The sequence below is a fragment of the Lagopus leucura genome, unplaced genomic scaffold (genome assembly GCF_019238085.1).
Source record: "Lagopus leucura isolate 7727_CA_CO unplaced genomic scaffold, USGS_WTPT01 Super-Scaffold_100029, whole genome shotgun sequence".
Lineage (NCBI taxonomy): Eukaryota > Metazoa > Chordata > Aves > Galliformes > Phasianidae > Lagopus > Lagopus leucura.
In genome coordinates, this window is record NW_024962280.1 from 3,213,253 (window position 1) to 3,227,810 (window position 14,558).

The 14,558-nt window shown below is 38.0% G+C and overlaps 1 protein-coding gene across 4 annotated transcripts; it reads right to left on the reverse strand.

Annotated features, from left to right (window-relative positions):
* Positions 1-1,797: 1,797 nt before the first annotated feature.
* On the reverse strand, positions 1,798-14,295 carry ZBBX (zinc finger B-box domain containing). Of its 4 annotated transcripts, none has more exons than XM_042881236.1 (18): positions 13,919-14,295; positions 13,702-13,836; positions 12,899-12,987; positions 12,269-12,382; positions 11,861-11,954; positions 11,420-11,468; positions 11,167-11,276; positions 9,546-9,710; positions 8,955-9,114; positions 8,238-8,358; positions 7,588-7,718; positions 7,276-7,379; positions 6,853-6,959; positions 6,489-6,649; positions 5,445-5,594; positions 4,607-4,843; positions 3,447-3,585; positions 1,798-2,559 (listed from the first exon to the last, which is right to left on the reverse strand). In XM_042881236.1, exons 3-18 carry the CDS (start codon positions 12,964-12,966, stop codon positions 2,484-2,486), a joined length of 1,986 nt encoding a protein of 661 aa, XP_042737170.1. In that variant the 5' UTR covers positions 12,967-12,987; positions 13,702-13,836; positions 13,919-14,295; the 3' UTR covers positions 1,798-2,483. The 4 variants fall into 4 exon arrangements, with proteins under 4 accessions (XP_042737170.1, XP_042737169.1, XP_042737168.1 ...); XM_042881235.1 differs by having other exon boundaries at positions 3,447-3,594; XM_042881234.1 differs by having other exon boundaries at positions 8,940-9,114.
* Positions 14,296-14,558: the final 263 nt, after the last annotated feature.

The following is a 14,558-nucleotide window of genomic DNA, read 5'->3' on the forward strand; positions in this document are numbered from 1 at the left end:
ACTCAGTTGACATTTTGACATATCATTCAAAGTCAGATTATTTCTCTTTTATCTAAAGCAAATAGATTTTGCTTTAAATAGCCCACTTCACGCAGTGATACTCGCAGGCACAAATCCTTGGTTGTCATTCACGCAAAAGTGTTTGACTTGTAAATTCTGAGTGATTTACAAAAGCACAGATTTTCACATTATAAGACAACAGAATCCGAATTAAAATAAAGCATCAGCATGGAGATAGGTAATCAAGAGGAGATGTTTTGCTGTTTGGAACTTTTTCTTTAAATTAAGATAGCAATAGCACACATCAGGATAGGAGCAGTTCCCTTCCTGCTTCTCTTCATGCACTTGTTGAGCCCTGCACACAGGCATGGAGCATTCCCCATCTGAGCACAGCAGTGAGCAAATGAACAGCAAGCATACAATTCACAGTGCTCTGCAAAGAGACCTAAAGTGCTCTAGGGATAGCTTGCAAATACTTGTAAACAGAACTTCTGTCAATGGCGATTCACCTACGTGCTCACGAGTATGAAAACAATTTTATATTTAAGTACTGAGCACTTCAAAGTAGACTGCAAAATCTAAATTAATTGCCACAGTGATTCATAAGATTTGTGTAGTGTAAAACCACACATTTAACTGAAGTCACTGTCTACAGTTCAGGCATTCTTTTTGGTAAGATTGATAGACTAACTGGATGACCAATATGTCTTGAAGAAAAACATACAAAGACATCTTGAAATACTCTAAAGTTCAAATTACAAAACTGAAATATGCTCACAGCATAACTGACTAGAGAGACTACTATCACTTTGAAGTAAGTTTTAGTCCAAAGTTCGTTAGCTGTATTATCATAACCATTTCTTTCAAATAAAAGGAATGGGAAGGCACAGCTGGTAAATCCAGATGTTAAACACACTGTCTTCTTCTTAATTTCTTACAGTCACAAAGGATTAAAATCTGACTGTTGAGGCACACAAATACAGTAGCATATGCTTCACTGGCTTCCTAGTTAAAAGAGTTGGGAACAGCATGGAAGAAGTCAGCCTCTTTCTGTTCAAGGGAAATGAGCATAACAGGAACAAGCAGAAAGGTAACTCAAACAGAAAGAAAAGGTTGCACTCATGAAAGAGCAGCACAGGACTTAATCTGCAGAAAACATGCTTTCTGATTTTATTATTAGAGTTCCTGGCAAAGAGCTCCTGTAATGAAACATAGATATACGGTAAACTTCGTAAAGGAAACTAAAGTGAAAAAATACGCCCTCACCTTAAAGATAAGAAACATAGCAGGAAGTCAAACCATGGTCTGCTCAGCCCAATCACTCTACTCTTTACGAGCTAGGCTCACTCAAGTACTCCTTTCTGTAAAAGAAACTGATGCAGTGTTCAGTGCATAACTGAGGGGCAGATAGAAAATAACTGCACACCACTTTAGAGTTAAATAGCAGCAAGGAAGACACCAATAAGTGTGTGTTTAATTGCCAGAAACCACCTCATGCATCAGAACATTTCTTCTGTTACATTAAAGCAGGTCAATTGCCACCTCTAAACATCCATTAGGTTTCCAGCACGAGCACTCAAAGACTCCCCTTAAACATTCAAGCAAAACAAACTTAGTAAAACTACCTGCATATGTTAATGTAGTGATGAAAATCATGATCCTCATTACAAGACATCTAATATCAGGTTTCATTATTTACTGATCAGTTAATCATCATTGTTGCTGTGATGAATAATGACTGAAATGGACACAATCCCTTCATTAAAAACAGAAATGTTAATAACAATCAAATACACATACAGTAGATTCATAGAGCCACATTTTATACAAACTCCCCACTTAAACCATTACAACAGTGGAACAGATGAAAAAACATAAACCAAGTTATAAAGTTTCTATACAAAAGCTTCAGTGAAAAAATTCCATTAATTTTAGTTGTGTCAGGTGATAACAGCAATTATCATTCAAAAGCTTACAGTTAGTCCCACTTGCAAAGTCTCCCAACACAAGCAGAGAGAAATCTTGCATTTTTGACACCAAGTCCTAACTTTTAATAAGTGCAATTAGGTAGTTTCATTTCTTTGGTGACCAAAACCAGAGAAAAGATTAAGATACCTTCAAAATATCATAAAAACCACAGTGGAGAAAAGCATCGCACCAAACACAAAAGCTTTCACTACATTTCAGACATACATCAAAAACAAATGAAAAAACCACCACCACGCTGTGAAGAAAGCTGAAGGGAGCTGCTGTGCCTGAGAATGCAGGGCATCTCCCAACAAGTCTTTTCAGTTTTCTTTTATCCTGTTAGTTTTTCCACAGTAAGAAAAATAATCCAAGTGGAGTGATTTTTAAACATTTTTATTTACAAATTTACAAAGTAATCTTTAATAAATAACATCAACAGAACTCATTACTCTTCATCTGCTTCTTTGTTTTCATACAAAGTGCAAAGATATGGAATCATTACATTCCTCACAAGCTTACTGTAATGCAAGAACCTGCTGTTTATCCTCCAGAATTTCTTCCTCATCATCTATGTGGTCTTCATCACAGCCCCTTAAAACAAACACAACACAGAGGTTTTCAGCAGCTCAAGTTCCTCTAGCAACTGTGTAAAGCCTCAGGGACATGCGTTCATGCACAGGAATAAAGGCACTAAATAGCTTTTACTGTATGTTTTGCATACACCAAAACCTACTCTATTCAGTTTCAACCCCTCAGCTTTTATCACATTTTATTTAGGAGATGTAAATGAATAAAGAAGAGGTAAACAACCTTGTCACTAGTATGCCTTAGTGAAGAAACCCCACAATCCAGAATGGTAGAGCCAGAAAAGTGAGCCTTTTTAACACCAACTGTACTGCAAATATAGTTTAGATTTCTAGTGCACTGTAATTTCAGTAGTATCAACACAAAAGTCTAAGTCAGCTACCTTCACACAATATATAGTGCCTCACCATTATTTGCTACAAGATCATAATAAGAAAACAATGGCAGAACAGAACTTTGGGGAATGTCCTCTTTTCTAATTTCCTCCTCAGTCTCCAAAGCAACATGAATGATACATCACAAATCAGTCAAACGTAATTGTCTCATTTGCTCACAACTCCTTTTAAAGCAATCTTTCAAGCAGAGACCTCAGATGACTTGTAACATTCATTTTAAATATCAGTGCTGCATATTAACAAAGCATTTTTATTTTTATTTTTTAAATCTCAACATTCCTAATTGGAGATCTCAAAAATACATTGCTTTACTCTTAATCTGAGATGCAATTACCAACTTAAAAAACAAACAAGATACAAAATAGGTCATGCTGACATTAGTAATAAGTATACAAAGTAAAATCAGAAAGTTAAGACTGTTTTACAGTTCTGGGAAGATGTTTGGCATATTAAAATTTTTACAGTACCATAAAAACATACTTGAGGAATTTAACTTACCCAAGCATATCAGCTGTGCTGTAGTCTTTTAGATCCAGGGTTTTATGGAAATCTGTAACACTTCCATATATCTTCCTTGAACGTCTGCTGGAGGAGGTTACGTCTTCAGAAGTTAGGCTGTAAAGTTTTTCTTGAGGATCTGAAATATCTGCAGTCATTTCAGTGACTAATATAACCAAGAAAATAAAACCTACATTATTTACACTATCAATTTTAAAGAGTTTCACAGTATCAACGAAAGCATTAAGTGTTTAACTAATTGTAACTGGTAAAGGATGCCATTACAAGCCCTCAAGTGAATTATGACTTTTTATTATATGGCTCCTATATCATTAGAAATAATGGAGAGTTCAGTTCTGAGCTGCTTACACCAACACAATAAGAAACACTGTTGGTAAGGTCCAGTAGGAGACCTTGGTGTACAGCAGCAAAGGCAGACTGATAATGGCAGAATGCACTTAAAACAGTAGTGGATACACAACAAGTACTAATCCAAAGGGATAATCAGCCAGTGCCACAGCCTAGAGTTGTTAGATAACACAGATGCAAGCATTATTATTTTTCCAGCTAGTCACACATTTTTGCTACAGGCTTCCACACATATGAAAAATATTCCAAGGAAGTGGAATGAAAAGGGGAAATAAAGACTGGGACAGTCTTAAAGCAAAGTTGCTCGAGTCAAACCCAAAGTGAGACAATATCAGATCCATAGTGCCTCATTACTGGCAATTCTCATCAGGATAGGTTCACAGAATTTTCTGTCCATCTTTTCCCTTTCCTGCTAGCCCTGTATCACAAATCTAGCTTCTAACAACAGTTAAGGTGCCCATTTTGAAGGTAAGGATACATATTGAAGGAAAGGATACTTATTTGAAAGCAAATCTTTATCTGATACCATACACATATTCTGCAGATCCCTGCAGTGAAATCGCAGAGTATAAATAAAATAATTAAGACAGTTGCATGAAACAGCTGCTTCTACTAAATTAGGGGTAGATTAAAGCATGATCAAACAGAAATAAATCACAGTTCAACTAGTCTTGCATAGTTAATTGGTTTCATATTATTAGATCTAACTGATATTAGGGCAAAAAATAAGGAAATAGCTACATGCTTTCATTACCTTACCTCTAAGGGGAAAAAGCAATATTATCACTTACCTCTATAAGTTTGTAATTCTTTTTCCAGACAGAGTAAGGCTTCTTGGTCAGCAGCATATTCCCAACAATGCTCATCTTGTTTAATTACATCAACATCCTTGTGCTTTGATATCTCAGTATTAGCTCTAAATGCACGCAGAGGTGAACTCTCTGGTCTTGGATGAGTGTATTTTGAACAATCTCTGGTCAGTTTACGTTGCAGCACATCTGATGATCGAGGTCTGATAGAATCATTCCCTGAAATCACACAAGATCACAACTTGTAGCAAACTCAAGATTTCATAAAGATAATGAAGATTTCTTAAAGATAAAAATAATCAATGACGTAACCTGTAGTTTAAGTTACGAGTTGATCTAAATGGATTAAAATCAATCATTAATTTAAACAGTTACTACTCATACAGACAAATCTCAAACTCTGTGCTTCCTAGCTGGAACAAGTCAAACTGACTCAAAGACTGCATATGTTCCACTCATCTAAAGCAATCCAAGGCTGTCAGGAACATTTGTAAGAGAAAAAGAGCTGTGTGTCAGGTATTGGTTGTCCTCATATAGGCAGCTGAAACCATCCCTGTCATTTAAATACCTGTCAAAACTCCAAAACTTTTGTAATATTGATGTTTTGGTGGTTGTTTCTTCTTCTTTTACTCTGTATTTGGAACAAAAAACCAAAATAATTTCCCAGTTCAACATCTTTCAACACAAACAGGGGGCCTACAACAAATAGATCCATAAAACACATTCTCTGCTTTAAAGAAACAAGGTTACAAATGTGCTTAAAAATAAATACTAGGCAAAATAAACTATTAAAGCAGGATCTCAAGATTATTATTCTTACCTGAGCATGGTCTGCATGTTACCAGAGGAGAAATTCTATGAGTCTTGAGACCACTTGAAGATCTACTCATTTGACTTCCTAAGACAGCCTGAACTACAGACTCATCAGCTTGCTTGCTTAAGCTCATGTCAGTAACCCATCTCCCATCTCCTGAAATTAAGAATTATTAAAAGGAAAATCGTTATTGATTTTGTATTAAAGCACACTTACTGTATCTGCTGCATTTAACATAAGGTGATATGAAGAAATCTATTAAGTTTTCTGCACTTACTATAAAAAAGCATAAGCTGCACCTCATTTGTCAACTCTCGATCCTCCTCCCCCCTGTTTGAAGACTCATATAAACAGTTCCTTGTATTAAGTACAAACAGAACACACTTTAGGTCCTGAATGCTGGAGCAAGCCTTTGGTACTTGCAAGGTTAAGAAAAAAAGGATCCTTACAGACCAACACATTTCTTAAAATTAATCAAGTGCCCTACTCTGAATATGCTTAAGACACAGAATAAGATCCCTGGAACCACTGATGTGTGTAAGAATTCATCATGACTACGCTGAATGCAACAGGCACTGGAACACTTATACCAGAGACCATCTTTCACACAGCAAATATTATAATCTATACTTTTCTTCAGCTAATCAATATAAAAGCATTTTTCCTACATGAAAAGAATCATAGAACGGTTTGAATTGGGAGGGATCTTTAAAGAGCATTTAGTTCCAAGCCTCTTGCAATGGGCAAGGATAAAAAGACACGTGCCACATGTTTAATACTGTACACTGAAACAGATTTGTAAGATCACATTCTGCTTAACAATGGATTTCTTTCCAGTCTACAACTCACATTAGAGCAGCTATCGTTCAAATAAAAGCTCACAGAAGTGAGATAACTACCACACAAGTTGTGCTCATGGCACATACATAGCTCAACAAATGGTTAATTTAAAAAAAATTACTATTATCAATAGCTGACTATCATGAGAATGATAGAACTGCATATAAAACTTATGTATACAACAGAAAAAAGAAAGCTATGAAAATCTACCTTGCCAGATTTCTTTAGAGGAAACAAGATTTCCATCAGAAGGTGAACGACTTTGAGCATCAGCCGCAAAAGTCGAGTGACAAGATGACTTCATCATGGCTGCAGTCTCCTTTGGCAAAAGGTCTGGCATTGTGTTTTGCTGATCTGCAATTGCTGAAGCACTTGGAAACAGAGGAAAGATTACAGGAGTAAAATACACCAAAACAGATCACATCCTACCAACTACACTTTGGGATGTCAGAAAAATCGCACATTTCACTTGATATCAGTTCTAATTATTAAGGATAAGTTCTGCCAGTTACTTGTGAACATTAATCAAATTAGAAATCACTCCTTTCCTCTCACAAATAATCTCTTCTCACACCTTCCAAACTCTTCAAACGGTTCCATATTTCTCTGGTTATTCATTCCTGTAGCCTCAGCTTCACACACCAAGAAGTCACACGATTCTTCCAACTCCACGTCGTAAGACTAATTAAAAACAAATACATATTCAGCAATAAAATATAAGTCTAAGTACCACAAACCAAAGTGACAAAATGCCTGCAGACTTCATTTCTGTGTCATTCCTATACATTAAGGATCCACAGACACCACAGGAGAAAATTACTGTGAAGTGAAAGCTGCAGTTTCCATGTTTTTATGAAGATGATCAGAAGATGCAATGTGTGCATATATTTTCATTACAAATTACTATGTCGTTGCTAGTTTAAGATTTCAACAGGTCAATACTTAAACCATACAAGATGGCTGTGAAGGTTTACAAAGTTCTTCAGCACATACTTACATCATCAAGAAGTTCAATTTTCAGAGATGACTCCACACTTTCCGTACCACTCTTGGGTTCTTCCTCTCTAAAAACAGATGTCCAGTATCTCCTCACCTCCTCAACTACAAAATATAATTAATATAACGCATTTTATTTTCTCATGCCTGTGATACGTTTCTAAAAACACAAACTATTACGTTACTTTCTAAGTTAGTTGCTTGCTTTTTTCAGGCAGAAACTGTTTAAGAATGTATATTTCAAAAACCATAGCTAAAAAGTATCTACCTCCCAAATATGTAATATTTAATTTCAATGACAAGTCTACTACACCTGTTAAATCATCTGTATGACCAGCATTTCCTTCTTCCTCTCCTCCAGTCACAGCTTTGTGTAATGCAGTCAGTTTACGCTCAGGCCTTAAATCTGTAAGGCGACTAGAAGGCATTTCATCAGCAGAAGTCCTAATAAAAAAAAGAAAAAAAAGAAAAATAATCCACCATCACCAACAAAAAAAGAAATTATAATCAGGCTTTTAAAAAGTTAGCTTTTTTTTTTATGTCATCCAAAAAAAATCCATACTGTTTACTACTGCTAAAAAGCAGCCACTTCTGTTCAATGAATGATGGGATAACCTCGTGCTGCAGGAACTCAGCAAGTGTTTGTTATATTTACAGCACTATCTTAAAGGGCACACTTTTTCCTGTATAAAATTCCTGAAATAAAAATCAGGCTTCCAAATATCATCATTGGCCTTCAAATTCTGCAACCCATTGACAGCAAAGACTCTCTTCAAATACTCTGCAGTAATTCTGATATATGAAGTCATCAAGTCTGGCTACAATGGCTACATTGCACAATTACATACCCAGTAAACAGACATCCTAATCAATCCCCCAGCATCACAAAGTTCCAATGGAATTCTGTTAGTGCCATGAAGCATTTCTGACTACTTTTGCTAGTACCAGCCACTTCCACAATACCTTTTGTATTTCTTAAGCAAGAGTTTCTCCATGTAGCTCAGGCCACTCTCCTTGAACTGAATTTGGACGTGTTCTTTCATAACAGAAAGATTGGTCTGTACCTCATGATTTTCCACAGATTCTATTAGAATGATTAAAGAAAACAACACAAATGCAGATATTTACAAGTTCAATATTTAGGTACGTTATTTTTGAATGAACATCAAGCCAGCAGTCTATGCCCACCTAAGCCTTTGCTCAATTCTATCATTTAGGATATCAGGATAATCTTGTTCTACAAAAAGATAAAGGGAGATTTGAGTCATTTAAAGCATAATTTACAACTTGTTTCCACTTACTGGACTCAGCCAGAAGGAATTCATGCTGTCAGAATTTGCAGAAAACACTGGTTTTATGCAGGTTTAGATAGGATTGTGCATCTAACTGTTACCTGACTTCTTATTACTAAAAGTAAATTAAAAAATAATCTCAGTAGGGTGCATGAGATCTTAAAACCAGTCATTGCACAGTATTTTCAGCAGTGGTGGTAGCCATAAAACTTAATAGGTTGTTGCTAATTTACAGTAGAACGTAGAGGAAAGAATAAACATTCATTGTTCTGGCAGAAAACCCATCCTTGCTACTTAAGATAGCTGCTAACTTATCCAAATGGCTACTAATGCTTTTAAAATTGCAGTTCAAACAACAACAAAGAAATCATACCTGGTAGAACCTCACCAGTATGCTGTTCTGGTCTGTGGTCACGATTACCGTTCCTCCATTGAATCAAAGCTTCCTGAAAAATCTTTGCAGATTCCTCCTCATTAAACATGCCATTTAGTAAGATCCCTGTGTCCTGATTGTCAAGACCTGTCCAGTCCGATTCTGAAGAGAGCTCCTAAATCAGTTCCACAGCATCATTAATACAGCACTTCTGATAATAATCCTCTCTCTGGTTACATACACAATATCAACATTTTTATTCTCAGCTAAGGAAATGCAGAACCCAGTTTTCTGTGCTGCTCTGATAATCAAACCCACTCAATTGTTAAGTGATCTTGCCCACAACTAAACTCAAGTGTTCTGTCAAGAGCAAAATAAGGGGGAAAAAAATAGCATATGCAAAAAAAGAAGTAAATACTTTAGGAGGCACAAAGCATTAGTCAGAGAGCCTACATCCTGCGTATATAGGTCAGATATACATAATTGCAGGTCACTAGACTGTTAAAGTTGACAATTTGATCCCTCGGCACACAGTGAAACCTCAGATCACTCAGCTGAAGGTGTCACAAACATTTAAAAGGATTTTGGCTTTGAACTGCACAGTACCTCAGCAGTGACTGCTGACGCTGGTGAGGATGTCAACTTGTTTGAAGTGACCCCGCGCTTGCTGTCCACCTTCTCCTCATGATTAATGTTTGTTTCATTCACCAATGAAGTAAATCTGAAGGGATCAACAACTTGCAGTTTTCCAGGACGTGTACTGGCTTCTGTCTGTTTATGGAATAACATGAAACCTTTTTATTTGTTATAAATAAACTTCCCACCAAACGGCACAATAGAAGAATCAAGAGAACCAGATATAGAAAGCAGAGAGACGGTGGCAAACACACGCTAACGTCAACAATCAACAGAGTGCGAAGAGTTCACACAAGCGTGCCGAACAACAATCCAATAACCCGCAGTCACAGAGGCTCGCAGAGCAGCAGCCGCGGATCGCGGCCGGACCCGCTGCCCCGCCTGGAGCCGTAGTGGAGCCGCAGCGCCCCCTGGCGGTGATCTCGGGGACAGCCGGTGTCCCCAGGCGGTCACCGCACTAAACAGGCGGGGAATGAATGAATTCCAGCTGAGCGCTAAGACAAGCAAAAACGCAGGTGGTTCTGATGCCAGGTAATGTTCAGAGGAGTTTTGGAGGGTAGGCTTCCTGCTTGCCTTTGCTAAAAGACACACACACAAGCTCATCGTTCATAATGATGATTTCCAGTGTAACTTTGCCAGCAAGCCCGAGTTCAGAAAGCAGACAGAATTATCAACGCATCCTGCTTATCTAAGTATTTAAGTACGAAGTATTTAGAAGTACAACATATGCACAGACTACTGGATATGCGCTATCTGCCTACAACCATTCAGCTTGCTTCTATCGCAGCAATCTCAAGTCTTCCTCAGCCACATGCACATGCTGGGCCAACCAATGAAAACAAAGCATGGGGAAGCCCGCCGTTAAAGACCTGATAAGAGAGCTGTTTATCTCTGCCACTCCTGGAGATCAACACGTAAAGCCTTCCTTTACTTAAGGTGTACTGAGCTGTTATCATTGAAAGCAATCATTGAATTGAAGAGGATGTCATCGTGTATAACACTACCAACATATTCATACAAACAGGTGGAAAAACCCTATTACTATAAGAATTCCATTCCAGTTAAGTCAGATCATTTAAAGTTGGTTCAAAATAGTCTTAGATAGCTATTTTTTTTCTCCTGTTTGTAAGTTACTGTGCATCTAATAGTTTTAACTTGGCATCTCATGTGGACCATCCCAGTGAAGCAAGCAGCCCCTAAATGACTTACTATTCCCAGCAGCTGAATAAGTGTAAAATATATATAAAAATCTCGTATTTGCCAGGAAAAATAAGGCTGAAAGTTCGACTCAGTTCCATTTCCCTCTCCAAGAAGGGAGGCAGAAGGAACACACTTCCATTGACTGCAATACAACAGCACTGCACAGAAAAGCTAGCATAAGACAAAAACTAACATTCAGACTTGAATGTGTGTTTTAAGAGTGCACATCTGTATCTCCACATATGGAGTTCACTGAAGAGACCTATGCCAGACTCCTTCCTGTAGGCCACACACTTTTCCTATATACTATACCACATAATCATGCCTAAATACTGTTACAAAGCTTTTATATGCACGTATTCTACTGATACCTTTTATACCACATACTTACCAGCCCTGCATTCTTAGTATGTGGACGAGGAGAAACCATCTCCTTTGCTTCAGTTTTTTCATGAGCTCCATAATTTGACATTTCATGCTTAAATGGTTCTTTCTTTGGCACTGGGGAAAAATAACAAAACCAAATAACCTGCTACCACAATCTCTGATTTATTCTTTACTGCTTAATCGCAGCAACCTTCAAGAACCCGATACTCTGCCAGAAGTTAGTGGGTTCTTAATTAAGTTAATAAAGAAACCATTACCTTGAAGTGGTTCTTTCAGTAGCTGCAACTTCACTTTTCCTGAAGAAACCTACAGGAAAGAGTGTTGACATATATATTTACATACTAATGTATTAGAGTACAAATACTGGAAAGAACTTTCTCAGCTCAAGTTACTCAAGACACAATGCCACAGACTTATTACAGCAGGCTTATGATGACTTCCAGCTATACCAAATTGGACTCTCACAACAGCAAATTAGCACAGCTTTTACCAATCCAGTATCTATTGCAATTAAAAAAACAACAGATGGCTAGGCAGAGCTTGATGTTCCTCTAGTTCAAAAGGAAACACAAATTTTACTCAGAATTACTCAGCTTTTTATTCCTGCTGTATTTAAAATTCCCATATTTCGTAGCACAAATCACCTAAATCTCTCATTTTAAATAGCATTATTTGCAAATATGTTGATAGCTTATTACCTTATTGATTTTTTCTTTGTTTTGTGATAAAAGTAGGGCTTGGACAGTCATCGCTCCTGCTTGTCCAGACTTCCAATGATAAGCACTTGATTTCCTATGAATGAAGGCAAGAAGGAGCTTATTAAACATGTACTAACTCTAACAGAACAGATTACTGTTTATTTTAGGGGATAAAAATAAAATAAACGAAGAAGGAAGATGGAAAAGGAAAGGGAAAACTCTCCCTACGGACCAGCTAAGAACAGCAGCAACAGGCTCCCCAGAAGAAAAGGTCAAGAGCATGTTGAATATTTCACCACATTTTTTCTTACTGCCATATACTTTTCATCATTTCTGTTCATACTGCTATTAGTACAGACTGTAGTATGCTAACTGACTGCAGGGTCTGCACCCAGAAACGTCACCTACTTTCTCTCCTCTTTTTCTCTGCTCATGTTGGACTGCAGTTGTCGTAATTTCTTCTCCACCTCTTTGTTTTCCATTTCCAACTGTATTTTCTCCAGTTGCAACTCTCTGACAGTTCTAGAGAAATCACAGTAGTAAAATATACAATAGGAACTACATGAAATACATTAAGACATCTGAAAGACACTAAAGCAGCAAGGAAAAGAAAAGGCAGGTTACCCTTCTGTCTCTAGTAAGACTGAAAACTGCTCTGCAAAGTTAACTGCAGGTCAAGAACAACCTTCTCACAACCAAGACTGCCCTGTCATAGCGGGCTTTACTGAAAGAAGCAGCATTCTGAAGATCCAGAGATTCCAGTCTCTCCAGTAAACTGCAGGTTTTTACTCTCATAAGACCTGAAAGGCCTCAGATCAGAAGACAACATGAAGATATTTACGGTTTGTTAATGCTGTTTCTTTGTTTTTGTAGTGATAAAGCTTCTCCAATATAAGCTTATCTTGCTAATCTAAAACTAATCCAACTCTGTCTGTGTTTCATTTGCACACACATAAGCTGTTCCACCTAACAGTTCTTGACAACTTAATAAAAATGCTGATACAACATTTCTATCACGGTCAGATAAAATGAACTTACTTTGATTTTAATCTCACAGAGGTTCCGCTTTTTGAACCTGGGAGTATCACAAAATTATTTTTGTTCATGGTTCCCAGTATTGTCTGTTCCTGAAAAAATAAAAAAAAATTAAAAAAATAAAAAATAAAAAGAGAGAGAGAGAATTTGCATCATCTACAATGAGAAACCTTATGAAGTGTTCATTTGATTGAAATTAAAAACAGTAAAAAAATTGTTAGAAAGCCAAGAAATACCAGCGCATGGAAAGAGAAATGCAGAGTGGAAGTGGTTTGTATGGCGTCACTAAAAACCTAAAACAACTCCAGATTATATTTAGTTGAAAGAAAAGCTTGTTGTTACATTCACGATACCAGGGGAAAAACTTACTTTTCAGTTTCGTGTGGGCAATTCCCTGAAGTTCAAAGAAAGTACCTTAATACACAGTGAAATACATTTTTCTGGAAGGACACCCAAGCAGTGAGGAGAAAACAATATCAACGCCTACAAAGTCAAACTGTTTCAGCTGATTTGTAATGATAAACGTCTTCACATATGAATAATGATAAATGTCTTCAGTCCTACCCAAATTGTTTCAAAATGGGAAGGTAACTTGCAGAGTAGTTATTCCCTACTCTCAGCATTTCCAGACTGGAGTAAGGACTCTTCCAACAGGCAAGTTTATACAGCAAGAAGCCCAAAAAGAAGCCTAACATCCATCCCTGCTCTAGAACATTTGCAGTGTAACTAACACAGGCTAAGCAGGCTGAAGGAGCACGCCAGCAGCCGATTGCAAGCACAGCAGCAAAGACTTACAGATGACAAACCTTTGGTTCTTCAGCTGTTGGTTGATAGATTCCAGCTAAAAGCAGGACTTCAGTGCTGCAGAGAAGCTATTTCGGAAACATCGAATGGGTAACTGAGCTCAAGGGCTAAAGTTCAGCTGTCCGTTCACGCAAAACCTGAAAATAAGCATTAGTGCAATTAAAGTGCATCTCAATGATATCTCAGTTGAGGGATTCACACAGGTCAGTGATTACTAACAGCTGGTGGAGGAGAACCTAAAAGCAAACTGAACTGCTGGCTGAAATTTCTTCCTCATCCATTGAAGGACAGCTTAACAGCTTCAAAATGGACGAGACGATCGCAGCTCGTGGAGTTTAGCGCGAAACAGATGAGACCACAGCAGTTTGTTTCAAACCACAGGGAGCAGTCACCATCCGGACAAGCTTTCTCACATTAATAAACCCATAGAATCCAAAGGCTGACTACAGCACGTATCACAACCTGCATCGAACGCCCACCAACACGGATCTTACGCCGGAACCTGGGCACAAGGCGGGAAGGAAGATCCCGCCTCAGCCGTCTCAACGGTTCCCGCAGCGGCGACGCCACAGCCGTTTCCATGGCAACAGCGACGCGTTACCTCACCAGGGGCGGGCTGCGCGGGAGAGTCCATTCCACGCTGCGGGGAGGGGAGGCGAAACAGCCGTGTGGGGTGAGAGCACTTCTTGCGGCCGGGGGGGGTTGTGGTTAAAGCGATGGGTGTCTGTGTTGCATGTCTACAGTGAGTGACAGGATAATCGTGTTTTAATCCCTCACGTCTTTCGGTTTGTTTGCTCCGAGCCTAGACCTTTAATATCAGCGGCCAGATCCTTATTCGTAATGGATGGGGAGAAAAAAA

What these genes read in the sequence shown, in the direction of transcription:
- ZBBX (XM_042881233.1), bottom strand. Translation starts at nt 12,966, where the DNA reads ATGAACAAAAATAATTTTGTGATACTCCCAGGTTCAAAAAGCGGAACC. An exon ending in ATACTAAGAATGCAGGGCTG is followed by an intron (nt 9,711 to 11,166) that starts GTAAGTATGTGG and finishes TTCCATAAACAG; the next exon opens with ACAGAAGCCAGTACACGTCC. An exon ending in AGAATTACAAACTTATAGAG is followed by an intron (nt 3,595 to 4,606) that starts GTAAGTGATAAT and finishes AAATGACTGCAG; the next exon opens with ATATTTCAGATCCTCAAGAA.